General features: G+C 49.5%; 2 protein-coding genes across 3 annotated transcripts in view; one reads left to right on the top strand and one right to left on the bottom strand.

Moving 5' to 3' along the window:
- Positions 1 to 18,830, top strand: part of TBCD (tubulin folding cofactor D) — a 148,543-nt gene that overhangs the window by 44,758 nt on the left and 84,955 nt on the right. For both annotated transcript variants that reach the window (XM_070773833.1, XM_070773832.1), the window contains exon 13: positions 221 to 315. In XM_070773833.1, the coding sequence (XP_070629934.1) occupies positions 221 to 315 (95 nt within the window). The remainder of the gene's footprint in view (positions 1 to 220; positions 316 to 18,830) is intronic.
- Positions 7,694 to 17,282, bottom strand: ZNF750 (zinc finger protein 750). Its single transcript, XM_019981169.2, has 3 exons — positions 16,911 to 17,282; positions 9,752 to 11,369; positions 7,694 to 9,615 (listed from the first exon to the last, which is right to left on the bottom strand). Exons 2-3 carry the CDS (start codon positions 11,191 to 11,193, stop codon positions 8,946 to 8,948), a joined length of 2,112 nt encoding a protein of 703 aa, XP_019836728.2. The 5' UTR covers positions 11,194 to 11,369; positions 16,911 to 17,282; the 3' UTR covers positions 7,694 to 8,945.

The following is an 18,830-nucleotide window of genomic DNA, read 5'->3' as shown; positions in this document are numbered from 1 at the left end:
GGGCATGTGAGGCTGACCCAGGACTTGGACTCTTTCTCTGGAGATCTGAACATGGCTGAACATGGCTGTCCAGTTGGTTTGGAGTACTTTACCTCGTTAGCTGACAAACTTACTAAGAGTTTTAATGATGCTTTCAGCCCAGTGGGTGGACGTGTGCTCTGCGTCCTGGGGGGGACAAGCTGGCACGGTGCTGGGGTCTCAGGCTCTCTTGTATTTTCAGTTTCCAGGAGACGGACAGTGCCTGGCATGGCGGGTGTCTGGCGCTGGCGGAACTGGGCAGACGAGGCCTGCTGCTCCCTTCCCGGCTCTCAGATGGTGAGTGTGAAGCTCAGTTTGTGTGTGCACCTTGTGGTGCTTCATCCAGCCCCGTCCTGGCGCGGCCCAGTCCCTGGCATGATGCGAGCATCGTGAGTGTTGCAGGAGAGAGCCTTCTAGGCCTGTGTCCTCAGGCTTCTTTCTCACGTAGGCCTTTCTGAGTCCCAGTGTCTCTTCTCCCTTCTGTGCAGTTTCAGTATCCTTTCGGTCCCAATTTGGAGGGTCGTGAGCTCTTGTGATGTCTGGGATTGTCTTGTCCCCCAGAACCAATTTCACCCTCGTGGGGGTGCTGTCGCCCATTAAGAATGTGTGCGTGGCCGTGGTTCTTCTCCTGCAGTGACATCATGGTTCCTGGGAGCAAGACTCATGCCAGTGAGGGGATGGGGCGGAAGCTTCTCAGTGGGTCTGAGCAGGGGGACAGCATGGCGGGTGCAGACGGACCACTGATTTCAAGGCCTGCGTGTCCTAGCTCTAGGACCCGGCCACATGGAGGTGCAGCCTGGGACCGAGGCCACAAGAAGCTTGCCTGTGGTGGGTGGGGATGTCCCTGGGAGCACCGGTGCCTGTGGATGGAAGGGCTGGATACCTGGGAGGGATGAAGAGGGGCCTTTGCTGGAGTGTCTCCACAGATGGCACGCGCCCTGGGGATGACGTCTGTGCAGAGAAGGTGCTGTCAGCAGCCAAGCGGTGGGCTTGTTGCAGGCGCTGGCTGTGCGCCCGGTGTTGTGAGGCACGTGCAGAGCTGCTCGACCCTTGATTTCTATGGGCTCTTTCAGCTTATTTTTGTAGCAGCTTTACTGAGAGACAATTTATGTTAATATATTGTGAAGTTCACCCATTTAAAGAGTTCAGTAGTTTTTAGTATATTTACAGAGTTGTGCAACCACCACCATCTGAGTCTAATTTCATTGTTTCTCAGAGAAACTCCATACTCCGGAGAAGTCATTCCCCATTTTCCCTCAGCACCCCCAGTCCCAGGCAACCACTGATCTCTTTCTGTCTCTGTAACTGCCTTTTCTGGACACTTCGTGTAAATGGGATCTCCAGTGGTGGTCTTGGCATTGGCCTCTTTCACTCAGTGTAATGTTTTTAACCTTCAGCCCCGTTGTACCGTATAGTGGTAGTACTTCATTCCTTTTTGTGGCTGAATAATATTCCATGGTATGGCTGCACGTTTATTAATCTTCTCATAGGTGATGGACGTTTGGGTTTTCACCTTGGGCTACTGTGGATAATGCTGCCCTGAACATTTGTGTACAAGTTTTGTGTGGCCACGTGATTTGAGTTCTCATACTCAAATCACTAGGTGTAGACCTAGGAGTAGAATTGCTGGATCAATGCTAGATCTGTCTTCAACTTTTTGAGGAACTGCAAACTCTTCCAAGACGGTTGTACCATGCACCACCGCTTGACATTCCTACCAGCTGCGTATGAGGGTTCCAGTTTCCCCATCCTTTCCAACTCTGATGTTTCTCTGTTTTTGTTTTTTTTTTTTTAATAGCCATCCTAGTGGGTGTAAAGTGGTGTCTTACTGTGGTTTTGATTTGCATCTCAACTGTGTTGAGCATCTTTTCATGTGCTTTTTGACCATTTGGATATGTTCATTGGAGAAATGTATGTTCAAGTACTTTGTTAATTTAAAAAATTGGGCTGTTTGTCTTTCTACTGTTATGAGTTCTTGATGGATATAAGCCTTTTATCAGATACATGATTTGTGGATATTCTGTCTCCTCTGTGGTTGTCTTGTCACTTTGCTGATGGAGTTTGATGCACTGAAGCTGTAAGTTTTGATTGACTTACCAGTTTTCTGTTTTGTTGCCTGTGCCCCTGCTTTCATATCTAAGAAGTCGTTGCCTACCCCAAGGCCACGGAGATGTACTGCTGTACTTTTACTTACTCTTGTTCCACCCTAAGTGACTTACACATTTATTTGTGAAAACAGACGTGTGAGAGTGTGTGTGTGCACAAGGGTGTCACAGGTCAAGAGGAAGTCTGCCTCTGTGGTGCCAATTTCAGTTTAACTTGAAGGAGACCAGAGCCCTCACGGCTTCTCGTGCCTGAGGCTGGCTGGCACAGTGTCTTGTCTGTCATATATCATGACGTCAGCAGCCTCCACCAGCCGCAAGCAGCCAGAGTGAGAACGTAGAGTGCTGGATGAAGTGTACTGTTGTAGACAAATGTAGATGAAAAGTGTCAAGATGGGGCCCAAAAACTGTGAGACATCACATGTGGTGAGGTGGCCTGTGGTCTTAGGTGCTGGCCGCCTCCTGCCTGTGGCGCCCTCCAGGTGAGCCACGCCTCTCCGCGACCTTTCGTGTGGCTGGTGGGTTGTGGAGCTGCGCTGTCTCCTGCCTCGGAGGGGTTGTGCAGGCAACTGCGGTCTTATCCTGGAGCAGGCTCCAGAGGTGATGGGCCTACACCATTCAGTCTTCTTTAGCCCTTTCTCCTGCTCCTCAGACTGGGCCGTTTGAATTGCCCTGTCTTCAGGTTCTCTGATCCTTCCTTCTGTCTGCTCAAACCTGCAGTTTGTTCTCCTTCCTCAGCTGAATTTTTCATTTCATTGACTATATTTTCAGTTCTAGAATTTCTCTGTGGTCTCTTTTACAGCCTGTCTCTGTATTGACACTCCATGTTTGTACAGACATTGTTCTTTTGTTTCCTTTAGCTCTTGGAGCATATTTGAGATAATTGATTGAGTCTGTGTCTTGTAAGACGCTGTCTGGCCTTCCTCAGAGGTGGTTTCTGTCAGTTTCTTTTTTTTTTCACTGTGACTGTACCATAGTTTTTTCTTTCTTTGTATGCCTTGTTACTTTTTTATTGAAAACTGGGCATTCTGACATATGATGTGGTAACTCTAGAAATCAAGTTCCACCTTGTCAGAGGTTTGCTGCTCTTGCTGTTGAAGATTGTTTGGTTGTCTCTTTATTCGTGACTTTTTTTTTTTTTTTTTGCAATGACTTTATTCCTTGTTGTTTGGTCACTGAGGTCTCTTTTCTCTTGTTTTAGTGTATCGCCAGTGACCTAACAGAGGCTTCTTAGATGCTGAAATATAGTAGCCTCTCTGTTCACTAAGCACCCTGTTGGTTGATGCAGGTTTTTTATTAGATTCCAGAGTGCTGAAAAGGTAGATTCTGTTTTTACCAGCTTACTGGTTTCCTTGGTAGAGGGACCAATTCGTGGAGCTCCCTATGGCGATATTCTGTCACATCATCCAAAAACCAGCATCTGAATAGCTTTCCAGTATTACTCTGGGTCTTCTGAGAAGATGTGTGGACACCAAGACAGAATTAAGTGTGCAAGTTATTTTATTAGGAAATGTAGGGAAGGCTGGCAGAGCCACCATCCAGCCCCAAGAGCTGCGAGGCTGGGGTGTGGGTGGCGGAGTCCTGGTGGGCTGTGTGGTCTCAGGAAGGGCTTCTAGGGAAGTGGGGGTCCTCAAGCCAAGGTCAGCCTCAGATACATTCTCGGCTTCCTGGGATGGTCTAGGCGTGGCTGCTGCCCTGCCTCCTTGGTGGAGTGGCCATGGCGCCTAGGGTCAGCCTGTGCCTGTGGGTGAGTCCTGCCCTGGCCACAGCCTGCATGTGCAGAGTGCTGACCTCTCTTGTCTCCTTACTGCTCCCTCTCCATGGGCCTGTGTGCCTGGCTTTCCTTCTCCACTGCTCCTGACCTCTCCTAGCACTTTCTTGTTCTCCTGACGACTATGCGCTTTGCTGGTTTTTAACCTTTGTGCAATCTTGAACATTCCAGCCTGTAAGAAAAGTGATGGCCATACCAAGACATCTCTGGCTTAGTGTGTGGAGTAGGGGTTGTGTTTTTCTGTATCAAAATGTTTTTCTCCTTGAGTGAAAGTGTGTGCGTACTTCATTTCATACTCACTCCTCTCCCTGTCTTGGGAGTGGGGGCATTTTGGTTGAAGATTAAACCAGGGGTAGAGGTAGATGCAAAGAAGGCAGTGGCACCCCACTCCAGTGTTTTGCCTAGAAAATCCCATGGAAGGAGGAGCCTGGTGGGCTGCAGTCCACGGGGTCGCTAAGAGTTGGATACGACTGAGCGACTTCATTTCCACTTTTCACTTTCATGCATTGGAGAAGGACATGGCAACCCACTCCAGTGTTCTTGCCTGGAGAATCCCAGGGATGGTGGAGCCTGGTGGGCTGCCATCTATGGGGTCACACAGAGTTGGACACAACTGAAGCGACTTAGCAGCAGCAGCAGCAGAGGTAGATGGCTGTGGGCTGCTGGTAAGACTGGTACAAAGCAGGTTGTCAGTACTTTAGTTTCTTCAATGTGAATACAAGGATCCTTTTTAGAAGTTATTTTCAGCTTTACCAGGATGTGTAGTTCACCAAACATACTGTTTACCTATTATAAGTGTCTGATTCAGTGGCTTTGGTTTGTTACATTATCGATTTTCAAAAAACATTTTAGAATATATATGACATCAGTTCAGTTATTAGCTCAGTTGCGTCTGACTCTTTGCGACCCCATGGACTGCAACACACCAGGCCTCCCTGTCCATCACCAACTCCCAGAGTTTACCCAAACTCATCTCCATTGAGTCGGTGATGCCATCCAACCATATGTGACATAAAACTTGCCATATTAACTATTTTTAAGTGTACAGTTCAGTGGCATTAACTACATTTACGGTGTTGTATAACCATTATCATCACCATCTATTTCCAGATTTTTTTATGTTCCCAAACAGAAGCCATGTCCCCTTAAAGCCTTAACCCCCCCTACCTCCCCTCCCCTCGGCCTCTGACACCCACACATCTGCCTGCCTCTGTGAGCTCACTGCTTTGGGGCCTCAGTAAGTGGGGTTGTGCAGGGCTGTCCTTTGTGTCCTACTTGCTTCATCTAGGATTCCCGGGTTAAGTTCGTTTTGTAGCTCATGCCCAAGTCTCATTCCTCTCTATGGCTGAGTGACAGCCCTCTGTGTGTGGACGACCTGTTATTTACGTGTTCGTCTGTCAGTAGACATTTGGGTTATTTCTGTCTTTTTACCATTCTGAATAATGCTGCCGTGAACACTGGGTGCCTGCATCTGTTGGAGTCCCGGTTTTCATTTCTTTTAGGTGTATGTCTAGGAGTGAAATTGCTGGTGCACATGGTAATTCTGTACTAAAATTTTTGAGGATTTACTGCTTTTTATACAGGAAGGTTAGAGACAGCTCTGGAGTTGGGTTATATGTGAATGAAAAAAGGTACTGTCATTGATAAATCAGCAAGATGGAGTTTTTTTTGGCTGTTGTTGCTAGGATCTAAGAACCCACTGTGCTTGTAAAGGTAGTTGCAGAGAGCCTGCATGGTTTCTGTGGCTGTACGTGTGCAGATGACGTTTTGGAGGAATTCCCTTAGGCGGGTTAATTTCATGGGGCTGCAGGCACATGTGGCTTCCCCGTGAAAATCTGCAGGCAGCGCTGGGGCTCCCTGGCTTGTGTGTTTGCAGGGCTCTGAACAGTCATTAACTGTCTCTGTTTCTTCTTGTTGTCATTTAAGATGGTGGTGGACATTCTTGGGTGAGCTTAGAATCTTTGGGCCCCCAAAATGGAAGTTTTATGTTCTTGCCTGTAAGGCACGAGGTGAGAGCTTATCTCCAGGGCCCGAGGCTTTGGGCCCCAAGCCTAGAACAGCTTCTGACGCTCTGCTTCCTGCAGGGTGCGGACTGGCTGGAAAGCAGGGGTCCCCTGTTTTTGGTCTTTGTAAGCATATTGGTACACAGAAACACAAGAGCCCAGGCTTGCCGGGGAAGGCTGTGCGTGTGTGCGTTGGTTTCAGGTCACAACAGCACACGTGTTGGATTGGTGGTGTGGGGCAGGGACTCACAGGCCATCCTTGATGATTTATAACGATCTGTATCAGCGGCTTCCTATTTACCTTAAAAGAATCAAGACCAGCTCTACATCCCTGTTGTGGGTTGGTGGTATTCAGTCGCTAAGCTGCGTCTGACTCTTTGAGACCCCATGAAGCACACCAGGCTTCCCTGTCCTTCACTATCTCCTGGAGCTTGCTCAGACTCACGTCCGTTGAGTCAGTGATGCCATCCAACCATCTCATCCTCTGTCATTCCCTTCTCCTCCTGCCCTCAATCTTTCCCACCGTCAGGGTCTTTTCCAGTGAGTTGGCTCTTTGCATCAGCTGGCTAAAGTATTGGAGTATGTGAGTTGGTATCAGTGGTTTTATATAAATCTAACTTGCTGGAAAGCCGGTTGTTTGCCATACTGAATAGTGTTTTGTTTTTTTTAATAAGGAGGATTTTAAAAATTATTTTTATTTTATTTTTATTTTTGGCAACACTGGGTCTCCATTGCTGCCCGTGAACTTTTCTCTAGTTGTGGCAGGCAGGGGCTACTCTCTCATTGCAACACACGGACTTCTCATTGCAGTGGCTTCTCTTATTGCGGAGCACGGGCTCCAGGGCTCATGGGCTTCAGTAGTTGCAGTGTGTGGGCTCTAGAAAGCAGGCTTAGTAGTTGTGGTGATGGGTTTAGTTGCCCCGCAGCACATGGGCTCTTCCTGGACCAGGGATCAAACCTGCGTCTTCTTAATGGGCAGGTGGAGTCTTAACCCCTTGATCCTCAGGGAAGTCCTTGTTATTTAAAACAACTTTCTTGTAAAAACTGTTTGGCTGTACCAGGTCTTAGTTCCAGCATGTGGGATCTAGTTCCCTGACCCAGAGATTGAACCCCGGCCTCCTGCCTCGGGAGCAGAGTCTTAACCACTGGACCACCAGGGAAGTCCCATGAATGCTGTCGTTTTAACACAGCTACTGCATCACTGCTTGGGATGTGTCTGGTGGGATCCAGGCATCATGATGCCTTGGAATACACCATACTCCATCTAAAATGCAGGGACTTTATCCTTCGTCTCCTTGAGCTTGTATTTCCATTTACTTCTCCCAGAGGATTTTTTCCTAATGTAACATGTTTCTGTGCTTGAGAATCTTCTATTGATCTCTCTGTCAAGTGTCTTCAGCACGAGGATGTCTGTGAACGCAGACATCAGCTCTTCACATTTTGTTCTACCAAAAGATACTAATTGCTTAAGAAGTTTTCTAGATTGAGTTTTTACAGAATTAGTTATTAGTATAATCTTGATCAAAACAACTGAAAATAATATCTTATTGAAATGCAACTATCAACCAGATGGATTTTTAGTTCAGGCTGTCTTTCTGTGGTATGAATCCGCCTGCCAGTACAGGAGATGCGGATTTGATCACTGGATTGGATAGATCTCTTGGAGAAGGAAATGGCAACCCACTCTTGTATTCTTGCCTGGGAAATCCATGGACAGAGGAGCCTGGCAGGCTACAGTCCATGAGTTTGCGAGAGTTGGACACGACTTAGTGACTAAACAGTCTTTCGGTGAATAGTGCTTATATCTAGAACAAGGCAACTTTTTATTTAAAGCTTGTAAGTTTTTGGCTTAAGCGCTGAGAAGCCTTGTTGTGCGTGCTTGTCACTGGGAACGGCTCGTTCTCATTGGATGGCTCTATTGGGACTGCCCCTGTGTTGGTCAGAGTTGCATTGAAACCTCCCGTCTTGTGGAGGGACCTCACTCAGTCCAGTCAGCTTAGCTCCATGCCACCATTTCCAGGCCCTTTCTTGACCCCCTCTCCCCACACCTTATGCTTTTGAGAGGCACCCTCTGGACAGTGGGGAATGGCCCTTGTGAAGGGTGAGGGGCCCTGTGGCTGTTTAGGCGGCGGCTTAGGAAACTGAGGCCCTGGATGTTTGGTCTCCACAGGTACCCCAGGCACGTGCCCTCACCCAGGCTTGATGACCCCTGGTGCACAGCAGATGCACGCGCACCCTCACACGCTCGCTGAGGCATCCCCACCTCAGCTTTAATTGCTGTTGCCTCCGTTCTTTTTCTTTTTCATTGAGTTTATTTATTGTGGCAAAATATAACACAGCATTTATGCTTATCTTCTTTTTACGTAACCTTGAATTTTCCCTATGAGTTTATTGGAGAATTAGCAACATATACATCATTTTAGGAAGTGGAAAACCAGTCGAATGTGTCAGAAGATGCACTGTAATGTAGTGAAGACCGAGCACGTGGAGACTGGCTTCCCCGCAACGCGTTCTTCCGGGTGGAAATAAATTACTTGTATAAATAGCCTCTTGCTGTCTGTGATTCAGTCATAACAAACAGCATTTTTACATATAGCACTGTAATGCTAGTACCGGAAATGTCTTTTCCTGGCATTTTTTTCCCCCCAGTAATTGTTCTTTACTTGGAAATACATAGTAGACATAATAGAAAAACAATTAAAAATAAGAAAAGTATTTTTAAAGAGAGTTCCTCTAAGATGCTAACACTTAAAAGTTGCCTTTCGGTCCTGTGCGTTTCATTTGACAATTTGCATCAGGTCCTAAAGTGTGAGTCATTCAAATGTTTTACAGCCAGAAGCAGAAGCACCTTTTAACGTTTACGCTTAATATTTACAAAACTGGATTGAGTTGCAGTTTTATCTTTTTTTTTTCCCCCTATTTTGTGAAGAAGACAACTGAGTTGTCAAAATGACCAGACGAGAAAAGTGAGGGCCAGGTGGGGGTTTGCTGCTGTCTTGCCTACATTGCAAGTCGTCTTGTGGCTGCAGCTCTGGCCGCCCGGGAGCGGCTCTAAGACACCCGAGTTCTCTTCCGGAGTGTGAACACTCTGGCTGTGTCACTGGGCTTTGCCTTCTTGGATCCCTGCTGGCCCTTCCCCACCTCCCTGGGGCTCGTCCTCTTTTGCCCTTTGGGTCTGAGGTCGCACTGAGCCTCCTGGCTCTCTGGGGCCCTGGGGGTGGGTGCATCTGGCTGGCAGGTGGGCTCCTGGGCCGCGGGCTCGACATTCCCCGGGCTGTAGGCTGCCAGTTGGCAGAGGGCCACGGCCGCCGTCTGCTTCTGCTCATCGCTGTCAGCTGCACGTATATCCTGGGCCTTCCCAGTGGGGCTGGGCACCGGGGCCTCCACAGAGCTGGGGTCAGGCCTGTCCCCAGAACTTGCAGGTTCCCTCTGCTGAGTTGGAGAGGGGGTGGGGGCAGCGGCGGGCTCGGCTCCTCGAGGCGGGCTGCACACAGAGGGCCTTGAGGTCAGGGCGTTGCAGGGGTCCTTCACTGAGAGGTTGAGGGGCGCGTCCTGCGGCTCCACGAATCCTCCATGGGCAGGGCTGCACGTGGCAGCCGGCTCAGCCTCTGGTTTCGTGGACAGGTTCAGCGGGGCTGCCCTGGAGCTGTCCTCCGGGCTGGAGGGGGCGGCCTCCAGGCTCCCCAGCTGAGTTGGAGCATCTGTGCTCAAGGCCTCGAGGCTGGAAGAGACACAGAGGGCGTCACAGGGACCTTGCTAGGGACCCTGCCCACAGGGAGTTTGGGCAACTGCCATCCCCTCTGACTGAGCCCAACCAGAGACATTACTTCAGAGGTTTGGAAAATGGACTCGCTTACCTTTTCGGAGATGCCGCTCTGTTTTCTGGGGCCTGGGAATGTGGGTGCTCCGTGTTCTTCTTGATGGGCTTGAAGGCTGCGAGGCCCTGTTCAGGTGGTGGGATCCTTCCTGGGGCACTGGACGTGGGCGCATCTGAGAGGCCGCACAGGCCAGCGCATGGCTGGCTTGTCTGTGTGAAGTTGGTGGGACTCGGCCTTCCCGGGGAGCCTGTGGCCGCGCTGCCCGCACGTGGGCTCATTTTGGTCCCTTCCGTGTCCCTTTGCCCATCTTTGGAAGGTTCTTTAGCCTCGGGAGTCGGACTCTGCTTCTCCAACTCTGTGTGTTTTTTGTGGGAGTTGGAGGAGTTTAACTTGGAGGGACTCAAGGCCTGGTAACCCAGGGCAGCTTCTTCCAGTAGATGTGAGCTTTGGTCCCGTGAAATGCCAGCCACGGGTGGGAGTCTGAGGCCGTAGGAGGAGAATGCAGACTCGGGTCTGTAAAATCCGTAAGGAATTGGCAGGCTGGAGTGATACTGCTGGAAGAATCTGTAGTGGTCGTATGTGGATGGAGCCGGGTTCAGGTGCTTAGGGATGGGCCCTGGGTGAGGCAGGAAGTGTCTTTGGTCTTGGGTCCCGTAGACAGACAGCAGGGGGCTGTCACACTCGGGCGAGGTCCCTGCGAGTAGATAGGGTGAGTAGATGGTGGCCAGTCCATGCTCCGTGTAAAAATGAGGCGGGTACTCCGTGATGCTGGGGTGCACATACGGGGAAGTGGCGCCAAAGCCCTTTGTGGATGGGATTTTATGTGGGAACTCAGGTGTGAGGAAAGGTGAGCCAGCTCTCCAGGGGTAGCCGGGGGCGTGGAAGGCAGACTTGGTGTGGAAGGAGGAGGCTTTGGCAGGGGCGTGGGTCAGGGCCAGCGCTTCAGGAGTTTCCGTGAGCTCCTGCCCTTTGAGTCTGTGCTCCCCCACTGGAACGAATGCTGAAGGCCGGACAGCTCCTTCCAGAACAGGCTGGGTGCCCACGGCAGCTTCTGGGGCTGGGCTTGGGGGTGCTGCTTCCTTGTGGGGAGTGGGCTTCTGTCCGAGGCACCTGTGGGGCCCGCGTGCGTGCAGGTCCAGGTTTTCCTTGATGTCGTCCTTGGCGAGGCTGTGTTGGAGCTTGGCATCCAGGTGTGAGAGCCCGCTTGGGACTGGCTTGGAAGAGGTGGGCTTCACCACAGGGTCGGGCTGATTGGTTTGCTTAGGGTCCGAAGAGTTTGGTTTGGAGCACTTGGGAACGCGATCTTGTTCGGACACTAAAGTGATGGAGTTTTTACAAAGACCGTATTTCATGTGGTTGAAAAGATGTGACTTTTCATTGCAAGTAAAGGGACACTGGAAACACTTGTACTTGAACGGCTTTCCTGGGGGCCTGGGGATGTAATGTGGCTTTTTTGGTTTTCGCTCTTTGAGAAGGCTCATTTTCCTTCTGTGATTTGGCGTCTGAGCCCTGCTGGCTCCTGTGTAGTTCAGCCTTGTTTTTAAGGAAGCAGGTCACCGTTTCTCCTTTGCTTTCCTTTCTGAGCGCTTCTACTTGAAGCCGGCTTCACGGGCTGTGGGTGTGACCAGGGAAGTCTTGCTCATTTGGGGACCAGGAGCTGAAATGGAGGAGCAGAGCTTTAGTGTCAGGATGTTGGCTAACAGGCTAATGAAGAACCAGCCTGAGCTCCCTGGCTCATGGAGGAGGAGAAGCAAAGGCCCCCCCAGGTGATGTAACTGCTGAAGGAGGAGCAGGTATGAGACGGCATCAGCCGCCCCTCTACGATACCCCAGGTGCCACCCCCACAGTGCTTTCTGTTACCGTAGGGGAAGTGTGGTTGCAGGAGGGTTTAGTGGCGTTTCACAGAATACCTGTACCTCTTTGGGTTTTGGGAACCTTTAACCTGTGATCTGAGGCCTCATGTGTCAGGAAGGTTGTGCACCCAGCTGACCGAGTGACTGTTGAGATCCCGCCCCCGTCTGTGTGCCTGGGGTTTCTGGACGAGTCCTGTTACCTGGACCAAGTGCTGAGCTCCAATGCGACCTGAGAAAGCCTGGGCTCACGCGTGCCTGTGACATTCACACTTGTGCTCACTGAGAGCAAGGCGAGTGTGATTGTAACATTCAGTCTATCTGTCCTATTTAATCACAGTGTTCTGTTCTACGAGGGAATATTTAAAAGTGAAGAACAAGTAAAAATGCGACATCCCCTCCCAGGCAACCCCCCGCCCGCTTCTAAATTCACAAATGAAAAGTCAGCTTTCTGAGTAGTGTTTGTGTTGGCCAGCATACAAACATAAGTGCTGTGTTTATGTTGATTTGAATGATATTAAGATGTGATGAGCCTGTGAGTAAGCAGTTGTCCTCATGTGGTTTCGCCTTCCACTGCCCACCTCGGGTAGTAGCCCATCCCTGCCTGTTCTGGCCTTACCAGAAGGCAGAAAAGCTTAGCAGCCCTCCTGGCAAGAGGAAACCAGAGTGAGTGGTGCCTAATTTTAGAAATGATTGGATTCTGGGAGGAACGCAGCCCAGCCTTTAACCTGTAGAAGGGGCCTCTAGATTTCTTCCCCAGGGTCCTCCTGTCCCTGCCCACCCCCCAAGCTTAATCTCCCGAATTTCCTTCAGAGGCTGCTCTGCACACCCCTGGGCTCTCACTCTGCTTCATAAACTGAAGCTGAGAACAAAAGACGTGAGGTCTGGGAGGATCTCCGCAGGGCCGGGTGCGGCTGCGTGTCCAGGACCAGCCCATGGGGTGACTGTGTCTTAGAGAAAGCCTGTGGGTGGGGAGAGCTGGGGGCGGTGGTGGTGAGGAATCAAGGCCGGCACTTTAATTTGCATAAAAGAGTGTCGAAAGGACTTAGCTTCTCAATATTTTTAAACACTTTAAAAAATAAACTTATAAAGGAAATAACTTGCAACTGCAGTTTTAAGGAATGAGTAAATATGGTTAGTTCTGAGCCTTGTGAAATTGCTTGTATAAAGCATCACCTTCTAGACGTCGGGTTGGTTAAAACACTGAGCTGGAAAGCAGCCCTTTAAAAATAGAGAAATATGCATGGGAAATCTAAGAGACTTGTTTTCACAGAATAAAGCGTAGCTACCCTCTGTGCCGTCTCACACATTGAAGATGAGGTAATGGGTAGTTTGCGAGAGGAGGGCTTAAGCGGGGAGGGAGTGGGATTTTAATTTCACTTGGATATCTTCTTTAAAAAAAAAAACTCTGATCTTACTCTTAGCAGACTGGTTCCTCTGCTCATTATTTTCATATTTCTTAAAAACACAAAGAACCACTCTTCCCCCCAACAAGCTGCCTCTGTTAACCTGTTTTATTGTCCCATCCCCTTGAAAACGTGTTTCTGAGAAGTGGTTTGGGTGGCCTGCTGCCTTCTGTCATGGGGACGGTTTCTGGAGAGCAGGTTTGCTCGGGTGCATAGTTTGGACGAGAAACTAGATTTTTGGCTGCCCCCTAATTGGAGAGGTGGGTTCCTCAGGCTGTCTTTGGGGTGTTCATTGGTAGGGTACCAGGTGGGCAGCGGCCAGCCCGGCGGCACCTGGTGCCTGACTCTCGCCCGTGTTCCTCCTCTCCCCCTGGGAACAATTGCGGGAACTACACGCAGTATGAAAGCCCAGCTTGGTTAAACATGTGGTCACAGCTTTGCGTCTTCCTAATTTCCCCTTTTATTAAGGGAAAATGCGAAATAGTTTACGAGTTCAGTCCATACCTTGTGGGGCAGGTGTGCCCTGGGCTATAAAAGCATTATTTCCTGCCTCCCGTCAGGAAGCTATTCCAGCCAGCTTGGGGCCAGCCTGATAAGTCAGGGCAACCTGTGCTGGCACGTCCCATTATGCTCCCTGATTCTGAAGGCGTGAGAACCTCTGCAAGTCAGGTTCCCATGATTGTATAGGATATGTTATGGCAGAGATCTGAAAACTGATGATTTCATCACTAGCTGGAAGCACGGTGATCAAAATGATGACAGTTGCAAAACGTTTCATGAAGTGTGAGCCCGAGAGTCCTGGTGGTACCAGGAGTGAACACAGACACACACCTGCTGCACCAGCCCGGACCCGCGAGCCCAAACCAGCTGAAAACCCCTCGGGTTTAAGATGACGATGGTGTTAGCTTTAAAAGCACTATTGTTTGATGTTGCTCATACTTTGAGGCCAAAATATAAAATAAGCTCACTTTGGTTAAGTTTTCTCAAAGGTTTATAGGAGATCTGTTGTATGTAAGTTTTCACAGCGTTACTCAAAATAATAGTTTGGGAATTAATTGCTCCTATGTTAACATGTACTTTTTTCAGTCAGATGATCTTGTGCCCGCAGTTTTGGTCTGAACCTTTTGTTCTTTGGTCGGCTATCTTACAAGGACAGTGAACAGGTTTTCAGGGGATGGTTTCCTTCGTGCCAATGTTCTGGGAGATGAGAGTATTCCAGGGCGCAACTGTTGGAAGGCGAGCCTGGATGGAGTCACAGGGGCAGCAGTTTTAGTAACTTTGAGTAAACTGACCTCTCCAGGGTTGCACAATTCACTAATTAAAACAAGGGAGTGCAGCTGCTTCAGACGCTGATGGAGACGAGCTAGTTCACTAGGTTATAAAAATGCAATCATGTCAGAGAAATAAATGGGGTAAGATTGAGGCTTCTGTAAGCTTCCAAAGGGGACAGCCTCTAGGAAGATGATGTCAGTCCGTGGGTTTTCTCTTGCCCAGGTGAAGTTTACAGGGTGAGAAGCTAAAGCTGAGTGCCCAGGACTTCGTCAGTCTGGCCATCCGCAGAAACAGGGTTTACCCATCTCTGGTCAGTTTATATCTGCCAGACCTGGTGCAGGCTGGCAGCGGGGTGGGGATGGGGGAAAGAAAGGGTGTTGTTGCCAAAACAATATAGTCCAGAATTTAAGTTTGTAAATAGGAAGTTTAGATTAGCAATCAGAGGTGAAGTTTTTTCTGAAGGGGATAAGATGGGTGTTTCACTGTCCTTGTCCTGGGAAAGCTGATACAATCTAGGGGCTGGGGGGCCATACAGGGAGAGGTTAACAAACCAGGGTCCGCGGTTTGGCTTTCCTGGGAGAACTGCAACGTTAGCATGTTAGTTGAAAATGCAGATGTTAGCCTAGTCCTAGAAGGTTATTTGTGGGACAGCGTCTTTCACCCTTCTTACAGCTCTCACTGGGTCAGCAGGAGGCGTGGGGAGCCCTGCATGTTAGGTCAGGGTGCTGTCCTCGAATGCGGGAGGGGGTCCCCGCCTGCCTTCCTGCCTGCGAGCAGCTGTTGGCGCGAGGCCTGCCCTCAGTTGTGCCCTCAGCGGAGTCGGGTCCCACCCTGAGGGGTGTGGGTAGGGAGCAGGGCCACAGGGACACCGTGGCCCCTGGCCCGAGCCCACTCTGTTTCAAAACACCCTCCCGTGACCCCTCACGTGCCGCCACCCCTGCCCACGTCCCACCTGGAGACCGGGGAGCCGGCTGCGGCGTCCCCTCCCACAGGCCTGGGCAGCTGGATGGTGCTGCCCACATAGTGCGCTGAGCCACCTGTGGTTTCGTGTCCACGGGGCTTTGTCTGCCTGTTTCGGAAGCACTGAGGTGCCATTGCACGTCTCTCAATAGCCTCCTAAGTGTGGACAAGTGTCTCCATAGTTGCCAGTCGTTAGGGTGATAGTGAGTGGCCAGTATGTTTAACAATTTTCTAGAGAGTCTGAACTCCGAAAAATAGGCAAGAGAAAGATGTTTTTGAACTTTGATAGGACACAATAGAGGTAATTACAGCTTAACTTTATGGGGCATTGCTGTGACGTGCCGGGTAGCTATGCGTGTCATGCGTACTAACCTCTGCGCTGGAAGAATCTTCCACCCTCCCCGGTGGTGTCCAGCTGCCTGGCAGGGAGCCTCGCCAGGTAGCGCGTTCTGAAGGGCATGCTATAATTACGATATTGTGATGTGGCATTATTGCATAACTCAAGGACACGCCATTGTCGCCTACCCACTGGGGTGTCGCAAGAACGAGATTTGTGAGTTTTACTCCCAATTGAGCTTTTCCAGTGATTAACCACCACTCCCTCCCAGACTTTCAGTTCTTTAAAATGAAGGATAAACATGAGGGCAACCATGACCTAGGGTAAAAGATAGTTTTCTGGAATATAGTTTGGAGAAATGGATCCAGGAAGACAACCAGGGGCTCTTTCTGGTTTCAGCCAGAGACCCTGGGTTACAGACAGTGTTCAGCAGTGAACACACAGCTTTAACATTTGGGACACCTCCCTAGAGCCAGAGCCCCAAACTGCCCGCCTCCTCCTTAAAGCACCAGGTTAAAGCATTGGAAGGATTTGGCTGATACAAAATAAAAATCAGGATAACAGGTAGACAGGTTTTCATTACTTTAAGTCTGATGTTGGCCAGTCTGACCAATAATTTGATCAGTAATTGTTTTCATGCAAATTTATGAGAAACTTTTTTAAGAGTAAGAAAATTCCCTTTTTGTATGTACAGAGATCCTTTTTAGTTAAGATGTTTTTTGTTTTCTTGGTAAGCTTATGTCAAAACAGCACTTATTTTAAACTCCAAAAGGTTTGAATTTTTTTTCCTCTTTAATTTTTAATTTAAAATTTTTGGAGAGAGAATACATTCACAAAGTTTGGAATTCAAAAAGCGTGAACGACAGCACAGTAAAAAAAAAAAAAAATCTCACTCCCACCTCTGCTCCCCAGGTCTCTTCCCCAGGGACTACCAGTGTTAATCATTTTTTTAATCTAAAAGGTTGTAAAATTAAATTACAAATTAAGATCTGCAACTATCTATATATATATGTGGTCCTTTTATGTTGAAACTTGTTAATTTTTTAAGGTGAAGAACAGATAAGCATAACATCAAATTGAGTTTGGGTTTAAAGTTGTTGAATTTTATGGTAGAATTGAGAACTTCACATCCAAATAAACTCGTTTATACTCTTAGAATAAAGTGTAAGCCTTATTAAAAGTTTTGTAATAATGGTCTCCTTTCCAGCAGTGCACCTGCTGGGTCCTGAGTAATCCGCAGAGAAAAGACCAGGGCAGAGAGACTCCGGGCAGGTGATTCACTGAGCAGATAGTTTTAAGGTATATCTGAGAGGAGTTTTGAAAGAAAACTTGCGTTTGAGAAGAAATAGTAGGTACAAATAGTAGGTACTTACCAGAGGTGGGGAGGTAGAAGCTGTGGCTGCCGGGCCGGAGCAGGACCTGTTCTCACGCTCGCTCTCGCTGAAACTGGAGCCGGCTGTTCCAGTGGGAGGGATTTAATGTAGGAGTCGAGCCCTCGGGGCGTAGAGATGCACCTGATATTCCTCCCGCCCGCAGCTACGATTCATGTGTTTGCACCCACCAAGCCGGCCAGCCAGCGCCACCTCCATGCCTCACGGCAGCTCCCTGCCCGCGTTTCCTGAGTGCCAGGGTAGTGCCGCCTGGCTCTTTGTGAACTCGGGGGTTGCACACATTCGAGGTGAGGGTAGAGGCCTCCCAGGGGAGCTGTAGTGTGTGCAGGCGGCGGCAGCCAATGCTGACATTTAGCCTGAAATGCATCTCTTCTAACGGATGCCGACAGCCCCAGTGTCCTCCCCGTGAGGGTTTGACGGAACCTTTGTCACCCTCCACCCCGGGGACTGGGAGACCTGCCCGGGTCCTCCTGGAGAGCCGGAGGGGGGCCGCCTGGGCTGCCGTGGGGACCTGCCGGTGCACGCCCAGGACCAGCCCTGAGCAAGGCTGTCCTGCTGCCTGGCTGTGTGCTGCTGTTGGGAACGGCCTCCATGCCTTTCCTTGCTCCCCCTTGTTTTCTCTCCAGATGATTAAGACACTTAGTTTGTGATCCGGGGCACCCCCACTCCCCTCCAGCTGCTTGCTGTTGAGTCACTGGCTGCCTCCATGCTCTCCTGGAGGCCGCACGTGGTGCAGGTGTGGGGATGTGGAAACGGGTGTGCGCGGCGTGGCTGCCAGGGTGGGCCTACCAGCCCAGATGCTGTTTTAGTGTTTTCTTTTTAGGCTTAAGATTTTACTTGGCTTTACCTTCACGTTTAATTGAAAAAAAGGTCTTTTAGTTACTTTCATCCAAATCAGACGTCCACATAATTTAGAGCTTACAAAAAATAGTCCTGTCTTACCACGAAAACACAGTGGTTCCTGCTGCTCCCCTCACCTCCTGCTGATGACAAACCACCCAGAGGAGGTGGCTTAAAACACTTCCATTTTTATGATCTCAAGATTTTTCGGGGCAAGAGTCTAGCTTGCTCCAGGCCGGCCTTGTGTGCTATGGCATTAGTGGGCACTCGGCTGCCTCATGTCCTGGGGGAGCAGCTGGTCCCTCCTCCTCCCTTTGTTTTCATCCAGAGGCCTCTCCAGGAGGGTGGTCAGTCTTATTCCATGTGGGACTCAGAGCACAAAGCACCATAGGACCCCACTTGGCTCTCTGGGTTTGAAGGAGGGGAGGGGCCCCAACCTCTCAGTGGGAGGGTGTCACTGGCTGCTCCCCTCCCATCCCTCCTGCCAGGGGCCCCACTTGGACCTTTTTCTTAGCTGATGATTTTGGAAATTTACCTCCTTGATTACAAGTAACATTATTCTGTTGCTTGTTTTGTTGCCTCCACCCCCCTCACTGCTCCCGGTTTTGGGTGTTGTCTGTTGCCTTTATAGGAAATGAGAGTGTAGCCCTTTAACTCCTCTCCCTCCACGCCTGCCTTCCCTGTCATCTGAGATTCCCTCTGCCTCTTTCCTGAATTGGAAGCCAGGCTTCCTGGATCTCATATTGTCTTCTCTCTTGGGTTAATCCTTCGTTTGAGTATAAATGAAGCACAGCCCTTTAGTAGGCTCCTTAGAAAGAATGCAAGACAGGCGAATCTTTGGGACCCTGAATGATTGGAAGTGTCTTTTTTCTGCCCTTATATCTAGTTGATAGTTTGGCTAGGTATAGAACCTTAGGCCAAAAAGTATTTACTGTCAGTGTTTTGAAAGTGTTTTCTGTTGATCTGGCCTTCAGTGCTGTTTCTGAAAAGTTTGATGTGATTCTGATCCCTGACTCTCTTCCTGCAACATTTTAGTACAAAAAAGTTCACACACATAGATGA

This window comes from Bos indicus, chromosome 19 (genome assembly GCF_029378745.1).
Source record: "Bos indicus isolate NIAB-ARS_2022 breed Sahiwal x Tharparkar chromosome 19, NIAB-ARS_B.indTharparkar_mat_pri_1.0, whole genome shotgun sequence".
NCBI lineage: Eukaryota > Metazoa > Chordata > Mammalia > Artiodactyla > Bovidae > Bos > Bos indicus.
This window is presented reverse-complemented; position numbering and strand designations above follow the sequence as displayed.

Coding starts and splice junctions, on each gene's coding strand:
- ZNF750 (XM_019981169.2), bottom strand. CDS start 11,193: ATGAGCCTTCTCAAAGAGCGAAAACCAAAAAAGCCACATTACATCCCC. Junction 9,616..9,751: donor AGAGCGGCATCTCCGAAAAG/GTAAGCGAGTCC, acceptor TGTCTCTTCCAG/CCTCGAGGCCTTGAGCACAG.